Source organism: Camelus bactrianus, chromosome 14 (genome assembly GCF_048773025.1).
Source record: "Camelus bactrianus isolate YW-2024 breed Bactrian camel chromosome 14, ASM4877302v1, whole genome shotgun sequence".
NCBI classification, from domain to species: Eukaryota; Metazoa; Chordata; class Mammalia; order Artiodactyla; family Camelidae; genus Camelus; species Camelus bactrianus.
The window spans coordinates 20,722,550-20,741,198 of NC_133552.1; the positions used below are offsets into that span (position 1 = coordinate 20,722,550).

General features: G+C 34.7%; 1 protein-coding gene across 3 annotated transcripts in view; it reads left to right on the plus strand.

The window, feature by feature from the left end:
* The window catches only part of VWA8 (von Willebrand factor A domain containing 8), a 297,774-nt gene that overhangs the window by 47,343 nt on the left and 231,782 nt on the right, over window positions 1–18,649 (plus strand). For all 3 annotated transcript variants that reach the window (XM_074378241.1, XM_074378240.1, XM_074378239.1), the window contains exons 10-12: window positions 7,100–7,231; window positions 9,165–9,299; window positions 9,389–9,466. In XM_074378241.1, coding sequence (XP_074234342.1) covers window positions 7,100–7,231; window positions 9,165–9,299; window positions 9,389–9,466 — 345 coding nt within the window. The remainder of the gene's footprint in view (window positions 1–7,099; window positions 7,232–9,164; window positions 9,300–9,388; window positions 9,467–18,649) is intronic.

Below are 18,649 nucleotides of genomic sequence, written 5' to 3' on the forward strand. Positions count from 1 at the left end.
GACTGGATAAAGAAGTTGTGGTATATTTATACAATAGAATACTACTCAGCCATAAAAAGAATAAATAAATAAATAATGTAATTTGCAGCAACATAGATGGACCTGAAGATTGTCATTCTAAGTGAAATAAGCCAGAAAGAGAAAGAAAAATACCATATGATATCACTTATATGTGGAATCTAATAAAAGACAAATGAACTTATTTATAAAACAGAAACAGACTCACAGACATAGAAAACAAACTTATGGTTACCAGTGGGAGAAAGGGGAAGGAAGGGATAAATTGGGAGTTTGAGTTTTGCAGTTACTAACTATTGTATATAAAATAGATAAATGACAAGTTCATACTGTATAGCACAGAGAACTATATTCAATATCCTGTGATAACCTAAAATGAAAACATATGAAAAAGAAAAAAAAGCAAGAGGAAAGTAATAGTAAAGAGGCAAAGGAAAGTGGAAGAGACAGCAGAGAATAGAAGCAGGACTGGGGTCAGTGAAATAGCACCACTGATGGAAAGGGAAGAAAGGTTTGCTGGGTGTGTGAGAGGGGGTGAGGAAGGTGCTGCAGGGAGAGGAGGAGGTGGAAGGTTGTTAAGGAGGCAGTGAACCATTTGGAAATGGGGAAATTAATTTATAGGCTCAAGGAGTCAGGAAACTTCCATTCTGACTGTGTAGCTCACTTGAAGGTTTATTAGAGGCTCTGAAAAAAAAAAAAAGAACTGGAGCCCTTTGATTGAATTAACATCTGAGCTAAATTGGCCTGGGTCATTGAAATAGAGCACCTAGTGTTTCAGAAAAAAAGGCTGTGATTCCAGATGAGCTCCCTAGATGCCTGTCAGCACAAACTCAATGCCTTGGGAAAAGGGCACATAGGGCAGAAGAAAATGTCACAGTTCTGATAAAAATGAAGCAAAATAAATTTTTTTTGTGACAAAAGAGAAGGTATTCAGTGTCTAGATAAGTCTGTTATGAACAAAGGTCTTTATTTTTACAAAGAAACCACTTTGATGTGTTTCTGGTCTCTAATTTCAAAATTAGTCATACGAATTCTGTGAAGTTACAGAATACCTTTAAAGAGTTGAGTTTCCTAAAGAAAGTAATCAGTGCTGCTTCATTTTGTTTGGCCTTTATTTTGACCTTTATAATGAGGGGGAACATAGAAAAATGATTGAGGGTTCATATTACAAACAAAAATTATTTCAAATCTAATAGTAGAGTTTTAAAAAAAGGAAACGGGAATTTTTTTACTTATGTAAGAGAAGAAAAAGTGATCGTCTTTTCTTGCCTTATTGTGTGAAGAGCTAGTTAATGAACAGTACTCTTTTTTCTAACACCTTAGTAGATATTTGGGGTGGGGGTGGTTTTAATTCATTTGTCTGAACCTAATGAGGAACTTCCTTTTTGTAAGACCATCACGCACTGATGCATACAACCGGATCAGAGTATTAAATCTCTGTCCTTAAAAATGGAACAGTTTATCGACAGTTCTAATTTTTTGTGATCTGCTCTGGGGCAGTCTGTGTGGTCTGTTCTTATTCTCAGTTTGTCTGTTTTCTCTGTTCATGGATGAACAAAATTTTATATATCCTCAAATAATTTTGAATTACAGGAGGTGAAAATTAAGGAAATATTGTTGAGTTTGGAAAAACATCATAATAGCCAACCAAGAAGGTAACTTTTTTCTTGATAAAGGATGATTATTTTCTGATGTTGATTGTCATAGGAATTAATGGATAGTTGTATTTGAATTAGATATCCATTTGGATTTTAGTCTAATCACTTAGACTATTTTTAAGGAAAAATTATTACTCACTCAAAATATATTCAGCTAAAATTCGAAACACCTTTCTTTTTTCTAAACAAGCTATAAAAATGACTGGAATATCTTTCATTCCCTTGATGGTGCTGTCATATGATGTTCCTGCTCTGAAGACATGTTTCTGTAGTCATAAAAATCACTTCTAGCTTTTAGTTAAGGCTGTCTTAAAGGAATTACTCTCATTTTGAATCTGCTATACTTTGAGAATGATGTGATTTGTTACAAAATAGTGGTAGGTACATCCAGCCTTGTCTCTTGGTCCTTAGGTAGGACTGCATCATAACAAAGGTTAAATTAGTGATTTCTGTCAGTAATTTAGGAAGGATGTGCTGCCACTTACCCACTGACAACATAATGTGAACTATAGTCTTTGCTGAAAAACATGGAAGAATCTTTCTTTTAGTGTTTTCGTTTTGGTTCAACAAACATTAATTGAACACTCATTATTTGGCCAATGGTGATGAGCATCCAGAAATCTGGGGATACAGAAACAGATATGATCGGATTTCTGCTCTTGAACTTATGGTCTGGCTGGAGCATCAGACATGCAAATAAATAACTTTTAATATAATGATAGTAGGATAGCATAATGATGAGTAACTCTGGTCAAGGTAATAAACACCTGAATTAGGACAGTGAAGTGGATATTTAATGAATGCAAGAAATGTTTCAGAGGTAGGATGACAGACCTTACTAATTGATAATATAGGGTGGGTTGAGGGGCTGTGAGAGAAAGTGGGAAATCCAAAATGTCCATGAAGCCTCGCTTGGAGAACTGAATGGATAGAGATACAGTAAATTAACATGAGAAAGTGGAACAAAGGAGCACAACCGGGGTGGGGCTAAATAATTCCATACAGTGGGGTCTTTTTGAATTTGAGGTTCCCAAGTGGGTTTGTCTAGCAGACTTGAAAATATGGATCTGGAGCAATTTTGATGTTAAAGATAAATACTTGGGAGTCACTGATGTATGGGTATTTTTTTTAACTTTTTTTTATTGATTTATAGTCATTTTACAATGTTGTGTCAAATTCCAGTGTAGAGCATAGAGCACAGTTTTTCAGTTATGCATGAACATGTATATATTCATTGTCACATTTTTTTCTCTGTGAGCTACTTAAGATCTTGTGTATATTTCCCTGTGCTATACAGTATAATCTTGTTTATCTATTCTACAATTTTGAAATCCCAGTCTATCTCTTCCCACCCCTTGCCCCCTTGGCAACCACAAGTCTATATTCTATGTCTGTGAGTCTATTTCTGTTTTGTATTTATGCTTCGCTTGTGTTTGTTTGTTTGTTTAGATTCCACATATGAGCAATCTTATATGGTATTTTTCTTTCTCTTTCTGGCTTTCTTCACTTAGAATGACATTCTCCAGGAGCATCCATGTTGCTGCAAATGGTGTTATGTTGTCAGTTTTTATGGCTGAGTAGTATTCCATTGTATAAATATACCACATCTTCTTTATCCAGTCATCTGTTGATGGACATTTAGGTTGTCTCCATGTCTTGGCTATTGAAAATAGTGCTGCTATGAACATTGGAGTGCAGCTGTCATCCTGAAGTAGGGTCCCTTTTGGATAAATGCCCAGGAGCGGGATTCCTGGGTCATACAGAAAGTCTGTTCCTAGTCTTTGGAGGAATCTCCATACTGTTTTCCACAGTGGCTGCACCAAACTGCATTCCCACCAGCAGTGTGGGAGGGTTCCCTTTTCTCCACAGCCTCTCCAGCATTTGTCATTTGTGGACTTTTGAATGATGGTCATTCTGACTGGTATGAGGTGATACCTCATTGTAGATAAATACTTGGGAGTCACTGATGTATGGGTATTAGTTGAATTCATGGTGATAGGTGAAAGAACTCAAGAGGAACATATGTATGACAAGAAATACTGGCAGAAGATTGAACTTTGGAAGCAGCAACATTTAAGGATTGGGAAGTGGGCAAAGAACCTCCAAATTAGGCAGAGGAAGAACAGTCAGAGATAGAAATAGAACAGCAGAGTATTCTCACGGAACATTGAGAAGAGACTGGTTTAAAAGGAAAGTAATGGCAAATTTCAGATGCTGCAGAGTTGTATTATGGAGTGAAGACTTAGATTATTAACTCAAAATTGGAAGTGATGAACATGTGGATGGTTTGTAGTCATGACACTGGATGAGATTATTTGAAAATGAATATATATATAAAAATATAAAAGATTTACTCCTGAAATACCCTAATGTGTACTGGTCAAGAAAATGAAAAAGAACCTGCAGAAGAGACTGAGAAGGAGCAAACCAGTGAAATAGAAGGAAAACTAGTTAATTTGGCGAATAGGATATCATTGGTTGTGTCTTACCAGGAGCAGTGCTGGTAGAGTCGTGGGGATGTAAGTCAGAAATCAGTGGGCCAAATAGTAAATCAGTGATGAGGAAGCTGAAACAGTATTATATACTACATGTAAAATAAATTTGATGGTAAGTAGAAACAAAAAGATGGTAGGTCACTCAAGATTGTGTAGAATCAAGAAATGACTTTTTGTCTGATTCCTAGAATGGGGGAGACAAACATCTTTATAGGAAGAAGGGACAAAATCTGCGGATTCCATGAAAACTTTGTGAAAACATGGCCCAGGGAAGGCAGGAAAGGACATTTCCAGAGCACCCATTGTGCCTTGATTTGGAATGCTGAGAGAACATAAGTTCTACCCAGCAATGGATGGATTGCCATAGCCGAGATGGGGAAAGCAGACTTCTAGCTACTTTCCTTTCACTCATAATTAGAGCGGAAGTCCTTTCTATTGAGACAGTGGGAAAAGAAGTAAGGATTGATGAAAATAGAGGTGATTTTGAGACTTAAAAAAAGAATTTTATTTATTCATTTAACAAAACTATTGACTGTTGACTGTGTCCCATGCATGATTGTAGGTTCTGGAAGTTTGGAGTGAACCATTTTGCTATTGCCCTAATGGGACTTACATTCTAGTGAGGAGTGAAGGAGTAAATACCCAAAGGTTCTGCTGTGGCTGAAGGAGGCACCTGGGTCACCTGATGAGATGGGCTTGGGTTGACTCCCAAGGAGAGTAGTCATGGTTTGTGTTAGTTGCTGAAGGGCTTTGGGAAAAGAGCCCAGCGGAGACTGGGGGCCACATGTTTGTTCAGTGGCAGATAACATGGTATGGAGAATTTCTCTTTTTTGTGCTCAACAGCCTAGAAAAAGATATGAAGAAAATGAATAACTTGGTGGCACAGGATTGAGAATTGTGAGTGTGAATATGGAAGCCTTGCAGACCAATACCCATGTGACTGACATATTCTTTTATTTAATTATACTTCACAGTTCAAATAATGTAATCTCCCAAAAAGTGTATCCAAAAATATGTTTGTGCTGTTTATTTAACTGAAATCCAAGAATTCATAGGAAATGCTCATTAATATAAAATGGTAAGGTGAATAAACTTTAATTTTTCACTTTTGCTATCATGTGGCCTCTAAGAATTATATATCTACTTTACTCCTCAATTTCCTTTTTGTAACAGTCCTTAAATTTCCTGTGTCAGCAAATGGTAACTCACCTTGCTACTTGAGCTCTTTTACTGTTTTAGTGTATTCTAGTCTACTATTTTTATTCTACTGAAATAGTTTAGTTTGAATTATTAATAAGGACATAACCAATATATCAAGTGGTTCGAGGCATTAGTGTTCATTTCTGGAATATAAGTGCTTTAACATCAACCCTATATCAAGTTAAACTGACATTACTATAGCTGGGGTAAAAATATATAAAAATAGATTTTTTAAAAAGTTTCTTTTGTATAGCACAGGGAACTATGTTCACTATCTTGTAATAACCTTTAATCAAAAAAATATGAAAACAAATATATGTATATGCATGACTGGGATATTGTGCTGCACACCAGAGATAGGCACATTGTACTTAACTGTACTTTTTATATATATACACACACACATATATATATATATATATACACACACACACACACATCTTTAAGCTCATGTGTATGTTTTCTTAGAATTTAATGGGTTTAGGTTTTAAATTCTAATGAATTTATTTACTTGGCTAAGACTTTACTCCTTTCTTATTGAACCTTCCTTAAAATACAGTGTAGCATTTTTTTTTGCATGAAATTAAGGTATCAGTACTTGTTATTTGTCTACAACATGGAAGCAGCTCCTTCCAAATTATGTGACACTATGGGAGTTAGTGTATATAACTTATGTAAAGTATAAAACTTATGTTTTTTATGAGAGTACAAATGAACAATTTTTCTTAGGCTTGGGGAAAGTAATGATTGTCTTAAGTACCTATGACACCAAAGACTTTAACTGGGCTGTGATGCTTAGAATGTTGAAGTTGAAGATAATTTTCTTCTCTCAAATCTGTTTTCTGGAGTTGAGTTATTCTGTTTATTAAGTGGTGATCTGTTCTTTCATTGAGTTTCAACTCTTTCACTATAGTGATAATGTCCTAAAAGTATTGTAGGATTTGGGGGGACTGATTTCTGCCAGTTTAATGCTAAGAATGAATTAAGCTTTTCATATGGAACATGCGGTTAGTCGGGCTTAGGATTTAATTAATTCTCAATTAGTATTCTTATTTTTCAGGTACTTGTGTTCTCTGTGTGCATATTTTATATAACTAGCTAGTATGAAGGGGTCTAACCTAGTGTTAGAACATTGACCATTGGCCTACCTGGAGAAAAAATCAGTGTTCTTGGCCTTTTAAATCCAGTTATCAAATATTGAGAAGCTCCAATGTAGAAGGCACTGTGCCAGGCAGTTACTGTGGAAGATTGATTGTTACACTTTATCGTTGTCAGTTAAACTAACCACAAGCAATCTGCAGAATGGTGTCCAGGAAGTTCTATTTTTATGAATTACAGGCAGCAGAGTAACTTCGGTTGATTTAAGAAATACCCAGGTCTGATATATCGACATAGGCCTTGTTTTACTTTGGCATTTTTCAAGTCTCATCATCCTTTTCTAGGAAACTAGAATCTTTTGATTATCAAGACTGTAGGCTGAAAACTTCTCATGAATTCAGCCCTTCCAGTTCTTGTCACTTAGGACATTTTAAGGGACTATTTTCATATTATCTTTAATAACTAAGTAGAATGGCATCTGTAAAAATAGGGAAAAAATTCTCATTGTTTTGACCTTTATTTTTATAACATATAGTGAGTTTCCGTTCTAATTAAGATGGAATCTCCCCCATCTCCAACATTAATACTAAAATAAAAAGTGAATTACATGTTTTTCTTATAATTTTATAGCGCTTTGAACTCCAAGATTCAAGAAGCTCTGTGCTCCCTGAGGAGGTGGTGAGAGTGGAGAGGGTGACTGAAAATCATGTCTTCCAAGCTTCTGTCACTATCCGGATTGCAGGAAAAGAGGTGACCATTAAGGTAATGAATCAAGGTTTGTACTTTACAACATGTGTCTTGTACTACCCATTTTTATGACCTAAATGGGGTTTATGGTCCCCTTATAAGTCTTCTATGGTTCCTTAGTGTCACGTCTGTGTACGTGTATCTATGTATTCAGAATCATGTATGTTTGTAAACTGGAAAAATTCAGGAGAAACAGGGATAGTTTTTCATCAAAAACCAAAGTCAGCCTCAGGGAAATCAAATAAAGTGTTAATTAATGAAAGCATTTTCTGTTCTGAGTCCTTGGAAAGAAGTAGTCAGTGTTTTCAAACATATTTTAGCAGCGAGGGAACACTTTTTAAATAAGATCTTTGTCAGCCACGTGAAACAGTTAAAAGAGAAGCTGTTGTAGTTGAGCAGTTTTTAGAGGAGGGGAAGGATATTTGGTCTGAATGCTCCATCTGCTTGCTCTGCCTCTTCTTACCCTTTCTTTGAGGGGGCCTAAGAACCCCAACAGGTGATAAGAAACAAAGCTTGATGAATGCTGAGTTAATTAAATTGTTAGTGACTGTAGGAAAGAATAAATGCTTGCCTTCTTACATTATAACAGAGCCAACTTTTATGATAGGCTTTTAAATTTTTTAAGATTATATTAGTAATATTTATCCATGTAACGGTATTTACTCATTCATCAAACAAAACATTGACGATGTCCACCATGAGCCAGGCTCCGTATTAAAATCTTCTGAGTGCCGACAGTGTACTTGTATTTTTCTCTTCGCGTGTGTTACGCCATTTAAATCCCCCAGTAACCCTGGAGATTACTTTTATTGTCTCCATTTTATAGATTAGAAAACAAATATGAAGAGGGTAATCAATTCACCCATAGTCACCAGCTAACAAATGGCACAGCTGAGACGTCTAGACAGCACACTTCCCACTACGCTCTTCTGTCTTCTTCAGATGAATGACCTCACAGAGCTGATGGTCTAGGATAGAGGCAGATGAGTAAGGACTGCCTTGGAATGGCTGTGGGGATAAAGAGAAGGAAGTAATACCAGGAGTCCGGAGAAAGAGTGGAGAAGGTTTCAGAGAGGAGGCGGGGCTTGAACTAAGTCTTATGACACAGGAGTTTCCCAGTGGCCCAGGAGTGAAAAGCTGGTAGGACATTTCAGGCAGTTTGAACAGAATGTCCAGAGGCATGAGGTGTGAGCGAGTTCATTATGTGCTCCCCTTTGGTGATGGCTTTCTATTGTCACTGCCTCTCGTCCCTTCAAGTTAGCCTTCTGTGTTACCACCAGGATGATCTTTCCTAAAAACAAATCTAATCTTGTCACTTCCAAACTTACATTTCCTTAGGGTTCATGTTGTGTGCAGTCTGATCAAGTCCAGAGTTCTCAGCAAGGCATGGAAATCCTCTTCTGATAGGTTCCCCAGGAGACGTTAATAAGGAGGAGATAGATAGAAAATAAAAGGAAGTAGATTTGAAGGATAGAAGTAGAGTTTTTAAGAACAAGTGCTTCTGAGTGGTAAACTAAAATAAGAGTGGAAAAGGATTTGTGGACAGTGAGTTTAGAAATCAGGAGGTCTTTGGTGATTTTGGAGAAACTCAATAGACTGATTTTAAATTCTGTACTCATAACTGAAATTTGGACAAAAGCCTTCATTCTCAAGTAGTGACATTGTTATTATAAGTTATAAATAGTGTGAAAATTACTTGATTCTTAAGAAAATGTCTGACAGCATGGGGCTTTAAGTTTAGAGAGATGATTGACTTGGAAGTTTGATGCTAATGGTCATCAGATCTGTGAATGAGAAAATATGTGCTGCTCTATGGAAATATCAAAACCAGTATAGAACTGAATTAAGCAGAAAATTAGTAGGGACTTTTAAATGGAGTCATATGCTTTCATTTACTAATATTTTGAGAAAACATGTGCATGTTATATTTACTTCTCTTTAATTATAGGTGCCAGCTGGGACCAGGCCATTAAGTCAACCTTGTGCATCAGACCATTTTATACAAACTTTAAGCCATAAACAACTCCTGGCTGAAATGATGCAGTCTCACATGGTTAAGGACATATGTTTAATTGGAGGAAAAGTAAGAATGGAGGCCTTACTACAAACTTCTGTTTCCTGACTTCTGGTTGTTTTGACTTATCCCTTGAATGATTGTGTTTCCATTTGCAGGGCTGTGGAAAAACAGTCATCGCTAAGAACTTTGCAGATACCTTAGGATACAATATAGAACCTGTCATGCTGTATCAGGTAAGATGTTCATTTTTAGCACTTGACTATAAATATACATTTTGGGTCATCAGTTGAATTTATGGATATTCTTCCTTAAGTTACACCTGTTCATCTTGATGTAGATAAATAACTGAAACAGCTATCAAACTGGAGTGCAATTATTATTTGGAAGTTTTGAAAGTGTTCTCTAGGCTGATGCACACAACATCCCAGCGTCAGTTTTTCAAGAGAGATTCATTTTACAGGCATGTGTACACACACACAGTACATTTAATAGTAATCTGAAAATCTAAACAAAATGGGTTTCATCAGCAGTGGGAGATAATTAGGTATTCACTAAATAGATTATTGTTTTTTTTTATTGTGGTAAAATATACATATGTTGTTTAGGTGTTGTTTTTTTTTAGTTTTTATTTATTTATTTTATTCTTTTTTGGGGGGAGGTAATTAGGTTTGTTTGTTTGTTTGTTTATTTAGTGGGGGGTACTGGGGATTGAACTGAGGACCTTGTGCATGCTAAGCTCTGAGCTATTCCCTTCCCCTCATAACATGAAATTTACTGTTTTAACCACTTTTTAACTGTACAATTCACTGACACAATTCACAGTATTGTGTAACCATCACTATTGTCTATTCCTAGAACTCTCTTTATCATCCCATATAGAAACTCTATACCCATTAAATAACTTCCCATCTTTTGCTCCCTGCAGACCCTGGTAACCTCTGTATTACTTTCTGTCCCTAAGAATTTGTCTGTTCTAGGTACTTCACATAAGTAAAATCATACACCTTTTGTCTCTTGCTTATTTTACTTAGAATGATGTTTTCAAGTTTCATCCGTCTTATAGCATATACTGAATTTCATTCCTTTTTATAACTGAATAATATTTTTGTTTGTCCATTCATATGTCAATGACTTTTTTCCACCTTTTGGCTTGTGAAAAGTGCTATTTGAACATTGGTATACAAATATCTGTTTGAGTCCCTACTTTCAGTTCTTTTGTAGGAGTGGTGTTACTGAATCATATTGCAATTCTATGTTTAACTTTTTGGGGAGCTGCTAAACTATTTTCCACATCAGCTGCACCATTTCACATTCCCACCAGCAGTGCACGAGTTCCTCCACATCCTTGTCAACACTTGTCAACAAACCTTGTCTGGGTTTTGTTTTGTTTTGTTTTGTTTTGTTTTGTTTTGTTTAATAATAGCCATCCTAATGGGTATGAAATAGCAACTTATTGTGGTTTTTATTTGTAATTCCCTAATGACCAATGATATTGAGCATCTTTTCTTGTGCTTATCGGCCATTTATATATCTTATTTGGAGAACTATCTTTTCAAATTCCTTGCCTATGTTTTAATTGCATTGTCTTTTTGTTGTTGAGTTGTAGGAGTTCTTTATATATTCTGGATATTAACCCATTCTCAGATATATGATTTGTGAATATTTTCTCCCATTCTGTGGGTTGTCTTCTTATTCCCTTTGATAGTATCCTTTGATGCTCAAAAGGTTTTAATTTTGATGAAGTCTAATTTATCTTTTTGTTGTTGTTGACTGTGTTTTGGTGTTGTAGTCAGTAAATCATTGCCAAGTCCAATGTCATGAATTTTCCCCTATGTTTTGTTCCAAGAATTTTACAATTTTAGGTCCTACATTTAGGCTTCTGATCCATTTTGAGTTAATTTTTGTATATGGTGTAAAGTAAGGATCCAACTTCATTCTTTTGCACGTGAATATCCAGTTTTCTCAGCACCATTTGTTCAAGAGAGTGTCTTTTCCCCATGAGATGGTCTTGGCATTCTGGTGAGAAATCAGTTGACCATATATGTGAGGGTGCGTTTCTGGGCTCTCTGTTTTACACCATTGGTTTATATGTCTATTCTTGTGTCAGTTTTGTACCATTTAAATTATTATAGTTTTAAAATCAGGAAGTGTGAGACCTCCAACTTCATTTTCTGTTCCCGGATTGTTTTGGCTATTCAGGGTCCCTTGAGATTCCAAATAAATCTAAGGACAGATTTTTCTATTTATGGGGGAAAATGCTGTTGTGACTTTAATAGAAATTGTGCTGAATCCGTAGATCATTTTGGGTCGTATTGTTATCTTAGTATTAAGTCTTCCATTCTGTAAACATGGATGTCTTTTCATTTATTTATGTCTTCTTTAATTCTTTTTTCCATAATGTTTCATAGTTTTCAGTGTCCAAGTCTTTCATCTCTTTGGTTCAGTGTATTCTTAAGCATTTTTGAGTAGATTATTTTGGTGGCTGTACATGCTGAATATAGTGTGATAAAAAAGCAAACTTACAGCTGGTGTTTTTACGGAGTGAAATTCTCTGTCATATTTTTTTTGTAATGATATCTCCTAAGACATTTTTATCCTGCTTTGGATTTCTATATATTAGTGTTTGGCTGATTATGGTATCTTTTTATTCATAGTAAAGTCTCTGTTTTTTATTCTTTGAACAATTTTGGAAGGGGACATGATATTATTTACTATAACATTTTTAGGAAGCATTTTGTGTTTTTAGTTTATTCTTTTGTTGAACTTTTTTAGTATTACTGACACTGAATATATTTATATTAAAAATGTTCCTATTTTTGAAAAATGACATTTAAATCAATTTCTTATTGTGACCTTATCACAGAAAATTTTGTTAACAGCTCATATTTCAGATGATTCTGTTGAGAAGATTTCTTTCATGCTGCTTTAAGATACTTTGTACCTATTGTTTGAATTGGCCAGAGTTAGAAGAAATTGCAATCGCATGGTACTGATAACTTTTGGACTATAAGCAGAAAATCTATTGTAAAAGATATGTTAGAATTCTCCCTGAAGTTAATTTTTTTTCCTTATTCTGGGTAGCTTAACTCATTCAGAACACCATGGTACCATTCTGGATTTTGAGTTATATTGTAAAGAATTTTGAAAACAAAAGAGAAAGCATGCTGCCTTGATACAAAACTATAGTGGATCTATACCTCCTATTTTGTACAGTTTTCATTATCATGTTTCTAGAGATACAGGTAAAGATAGGTATGTAAAGAAGGAGGTAAATGTAGTTAAGATAATTAACTGATTAAAGACTTAAAAGATTCAAATATTTACTAGGAAATACCCCATGATTTTAAAAGATGAAGTTTATGAAGAAGCACATGATCCAAGTTTATGCAATCATGAAGAATATAAATTAAAGTGAAGAGACAAGCCAGTAATAATACCCTGAATCTTGAGCAAGAAACAGGCAGGGGAAAGAAAATAAATTTCTATATTATATAGCAGGTGCTAAGTCTCGGAACCCACTGAAAATGTATTTTGAAGTGAGTTTTATGAACTGATTCTAAGTCTACTGGATTTTTTAAGGAAAACAAGAAAATTGGCAGGGGATGGGAGTATATATTTAACTTAATTCATGGAAGATGCAATGAAGGATACACTTCCCTATTACAAAATCACCCTCTTGGTGATGGTTCGCTCAACATGCTCGTTCTTTTCCATAGCTCATGTTAGAAGTGACCGATCTATCATCTCACCAACCCGTTAACCATCGACTTTCTAGTTTCCCTTGAAAATACTTTTCTACCAAATAATGGGGAGAAAAAAACCCAAAATCATCAATATAATTGTAAAACAAGTTAAATTTTATTATACATATCTTATATACCACTTAACAAATCAAAGATAAATACAAGCATAATTTACCTTCCCAGGTGCCATTGCTTTGAAATCATATGGAGAAGATCTTTTGAGGACAATATTTCTTCTCTCTTTGACTCTATCCCAATTTATTAATAGTATCATTTCTTAAATTATACACATTATTATTTTTTACATTAAAATAAAAACTCTCATTCTGATGGAAACTGGCAATAATTTGTGCTTCATCAGTTTCTCCAGAGAGTACCATTTCTGTGTCAGATTTTTGTAGTCAGTTTATGGTGATTTTTACACTGTAGTGGTAAATTTTCCTACAAATATATGCTTGAGCTGTGAAAATTTTGGCTACCTCATCCTGCTATCCATTAAAAGAAGAATCAAACAAGGGGAATATGTATGTAACTATCAATTCAGCTCCACTGGAAAACTACCCAAAGTATCCTGCCATTGAGAATATTATCTTTATGTGTGAAAGAATTAGCCTAAGAGGCTGAGAACAGATTTTCTTATGTATTTTCAGAGAGTGACAGTAAGCTCACAAAAATATTATTTAATTAATTAATTTATTTATTTATTTTTACTTTTACTGGAAATCATTCTCTTCTAGTTTCTGCCACAGGATAAGGTCACTTAGTCATATCTTACTAATCTTCTCTTTGCAAAACAGAAGTGATGATAATTGAAAGGCACATAAGTTTCCCATGAAAATATTTTGCCCAACCTCTCCTCAGCATACACACTCTCCACTTGTAGATGTGCTGCAAGGGTTGGGAACACTGGTACAGAGATAAACAAACTAATTCCATATTCTGAAAGCACCTTCTCCAATTTTGCTTTTCTGCTCATTAATCTTTAGAGAAATGTCTGGGGGGAAACTGGTTTCTGAAGTATAGATTTCAGAAAGGAAAAGAGAGAAATATAATAATGGTAACATGTTTTGTAGGTGAGTTTGTTTCTTTCTCTCTCCATGTGGCTTCTTTCCATGAACTGGATCAAAGCATATAATAGGCACTGTACTGACATTTGCAGATTTTGTGTTCATCAGTTGGTTTTGGTAGGAACCAAGCTCCTGGGATTAGATATAAGACTTTTTTTTGCTTACAGTTTCATATTTATTAATAGTGCTTATTGATTTCTTTGGAACAGAGGAACTAATTTAATAGACTTTAAAAATGGATTTGGGTTTTATAACAATATAGTCCATATTAAGGAAAAACTTCCAGAAGTTTGACATGACATAGAGAATTTAGTGGGAATGAGTAACCCAACATCTGTTTTGCTGAAAGACGTAGAGATTTCCCTGTTACTTGCACATGTATAAAGCTACACTTAATCTGTGGGTTTTGCCTTATTTTTAGAGTTGGCTATTTTTAGAACTGGATTTCATATGAAGAGAAAGAAAAACAGAGCCTTAACACAGATTTGTGGCAGTACATAAAGCAAGTTTTATAATAGGTTATAAAAATCTTAAATCACTTGGCTCAAGTGTTAGGTCAGATTCTTTTAACTGGTTATTCTTTTTTTTTTTTTTTTTTTTTTTTTTTTTTTTTTAGTGTTGAAGCCAGTGATTTCATAGTATTGAAGAAATACAAGTTATTATTCTTTTCCTTCACAACCAGATAAGGGCATATTTCCAGATTTCTTTCCACACCATCACAACAGCACCAGATCTGAGTTCTTTTTTTTTTCTGTTTAAGTACTGCTTGGATGAAAAGCTAAGTCAGCTCCAATCAAAATGAAGGGTCAAATAAGTTTAAAGGACTTATAATGAACATAATCACTATAACATGTTGAAGTCTTAGAATCATTTTTGACCCTGTAAGTTTTTCTACCTACAGCTTAACTCAAACCAAATCCTTTTCCACTTCTATCTAATCTACAATTCCTACTTCTTCCTGTGTATCCAGATACACTGGAAAAGATCTTTACTTCTTTAATTCTCTCTCATTTTTCACTCTTCTGTGTCTTGGATTTATTTACTTGCTTCTTGTCTTTGCCTTGAATTTACACTTTTTAGATAAGGATTGCAAGAATCTGTATTCATTTAAGTAGTTTATATTCAACCTTGGAGGCTGGTTTTCTACATGATTCTGTAGATCATTTTGTTTTCTTCATTCATTTTGTTACAATCTGTCATCCTTTCTGTCTTCTTAGTATTTTTTTTCTTCTTCCACCAAGAATAACCTTTGTAAGACTATCTAACAATTTACTTAACTCAATTTCTTCAAATTTCTTTTATTATTAAATTTATTTTCAAAAAGCAAGGTATATCATCATGCAAATTCTACATCTTCTATGAATTTTGATATAGAAATGATAAACTAAGGGTAGTTGTCTTTTCCTTTTCATAGCTCTTCCTCATTCTCTTTTTTTATAGTTGCATATTATTCCACCAGATGGATAAACCAGAGTTTATTCAGTCAGTTTCCTATATATGAACAATTGGGTTTACAATGTTTCATAATTATAAACAAAGTTTCAACAAATAACCTTGTGCATCTGTATTTTTTTAACATTTTTTATTGATTTATAATTATTTTACAATGTTGTGTCAAATTCCAGTGTAGAGCACAATTTTTCAGTTATACATGAACATGTGTATATTCATTGTCACATTTTTTTCTCTGTGAGCTACCATAAGGTCTTGTGTATATTTCCCTGTGCTACACAGTATAATCTTATTTATCTATTCTACAATTTTGAAATCCCATCTATCCCTTCCCACCCTCCGCCCCCTTGGCAACCATAAGTTTGTATTCTATGTCTGAGTCTGTTTCTGTTTTGTATTTATGCTTTGTTTTTTTTGTTTTGTTTTTGTTTTTTGTTTTTTGTTTTTTTTTCAGATTCCACATATGAGCGATCTCATATGGTATTTTTCTTTCTCTTTCTGGCTTACTTTATTTAGAATGACATTCTCCAGGAGCATCCATGTTGCTGCAAAGGGCGTTATGTTGTCGGTTTTTATGGCTGAGTAGTATTCCATTGTATAAATATACCACTTCTTCTTTATCCAGTCATCCGTTGATGGACATTTAGGCTGTCTCCATGTCTTGGCTATTGTAAATAGTGCTGCTATGAACATTGGGGTGCAGGTGTCATCCTGACGTAAGGTTCCTTCTGGATATATGCCCAGGAGTGGGATTCCTGGGTCATACGGTAAGTCTATTCCTAGTCTTTTGAGGAATCTCCATACTGTTTCCCACAGTGGCTGCTCCAAACTGCATTCCCACCAGCAGTGTAGGAGGGTTCCCCTTTCTCCACAGCCTCTCCAGCATTTGTCATTTGTGGATTTTTGAATGATGGCCATTCTGACTGGTGTGAGGTAATACCTCATTGTAGTTTTGATTTGCATTTCTCTGATAATTAGTGATATTGAGCATTTTTTCATGTGTCTATTGATCATTTGTATTTCTTCCTTGGAGAATTGCTTGTTTAAGTCTTTTGCCCATTTTTGGATTGGGTTCTTTGGTTGTTTCTTATTAAGTCGTATGAGCTGCTTATATATTCTGGAGATCAAGCCTTTGTCGGTTTCATTTGCAAAAATTTTCTCCCATTCTGTAGGTTGTCTTTTTGTTTTACTTATGGTTTCCTTTGCTTTTCAGAAGCTTGTAAGTTTCATTAGGTCCCATTTGTTTATTCTTGCTTTTATTTCTATTGCTTGAGTAGACTCTTCTAGGAGAACATTTTTGAGATGTATGTCAGATAATGTTTTGCCTATATTTTCTTCTAGGAGGTTTATTGTATCTTGTCTTATGTTTAAGTCGTTGATCTGTTTTGAGTTGATATTTGTATATGGTGTAAGGGAGTGTTCTAGATTCATTGCTTTACATGCTGCTGTCCAGTTTTCCCAACACCATTTGCTGAAGAGACCGTCTTTACTCCATTGTATATTCTTGCCTTCTTTGTCAAAGATTAGTTGACCAAAAGTTTGTGGGTTCTTTTCTGGGCTCTCTGTTCTGTTCCATTGGTCTATATGTCTATTTTTGTACCAATACCATGCTGTCATGATGACTGTAGCTCTATAGTATTGTCTGAAGTCTGGGAGAGTTATTCCTCCATGCATCTGTATTTTTATATTGTCAGGATTAATTCCTAGAAGTGGCATTGTTAGGTCAATAGGTAAATGTATGTGTCATTTTGTTAGATACTGCCAAATTTTCCTCTATGAGGATTATACCATTTTGCTTTCCCATCAACAATGCCAACAGAGAGGGCTGCCAACCTCTTTAATGTTTGCCTATTTTGTAGTTAGAAATGGTATCTAGGGAGTAGTTTTACTTTACATTTCTTATATTAAGAGAGAAATTAAAAATTTATTTTCTGTTTTTAAGGGCCATTGTTATGTCTTTTCTTAGTAAATTATCTGTTCATTTTTTTACTCATTTTTCTATTAAGCTTTTTGTGTTTTTTTCTCTCAATTTTTAAGTTTCTTATATTAGGCATATTTATTTGTGAGATATGCTGCATGTATTTTTCTCTCAGTTTATCAGTTGTGCTTTGACTGTATGAATAAGCTTTTGCCTTATACATTTAAGAAGTTTGTAGTTAAATTTATTAATATTTTGTTTTATTGCATCTAGATTTTGAGTCATGGTTAGAAAGTTTTTTCCTCATACCCAGGTTAAGGAAGAATTCACCCATGCCTTTTTTCAGCTGCTAGATTGACTTCTGTCCAGTCCATGCATATAACCCCTTACATTTTAGAACCAGCGGTGGAGCACTGACTCTTTCTCATGCTGCCATCTCTCTCTCTCTGACCACAACTGGGAAACATCCTCCAACTTTAAGGAATTAAATGATAAGACTGGGCCCACATGGGTAATCTGGGATAAGCTCCCCATCTCAAGGTCCTTCACTTAATCATGTCTGTAAAGTTCCTTTTGCCGTGTAATGTAACATATTCACAGGTTCTGGGGATTAGGATGTGGACATCTTTGTGGGGGCCATTATTCTGCCGACTACACTGACTCTTCTGGAAGACTGCAACACTGAGAACATTGCCATTGATGGTACTGAGTTATGAATATAGCACACCTATTCCAGTTTATACAGTTTTCATATTCATAGTGTTTCTACATGTAGCTGCCAGTCTCTGACTTCATTATCTGATGTGAGTAGTTGTGCCCATATATTTGTTGAAGTGGATATTATTTTTTAATAAGTAATTTTCCTGTCCTAAAATGTAGGCTGAATTTTTATTTGAAATTATGTGTATAAGTATGTTATATTTCCTATGGACTTTTTCAAGGTTATAAACAAAAATTACAAAATATTGTTTATAAAAATGGAATGTTTATAAATTAAGGTGAGTCTAACAGGATTGAGAACTAGACCACAGCATAGTGCTTGGGATGAAGAAGGTACTCAGTTGAATATGCACCATCCTAGAGGCTTCGGAAATCTTAAAATATTTTAAATAGAATGACTTTGTCTTTAAGGATGTAAGGGATAGGTGTGATTATTCAAACACTGTTGTTATCCTCTCCATCAAAAACGTTTAAGAACTTCTCCATTTATAGCATTCTCTAATGTAGAAAAGCAAT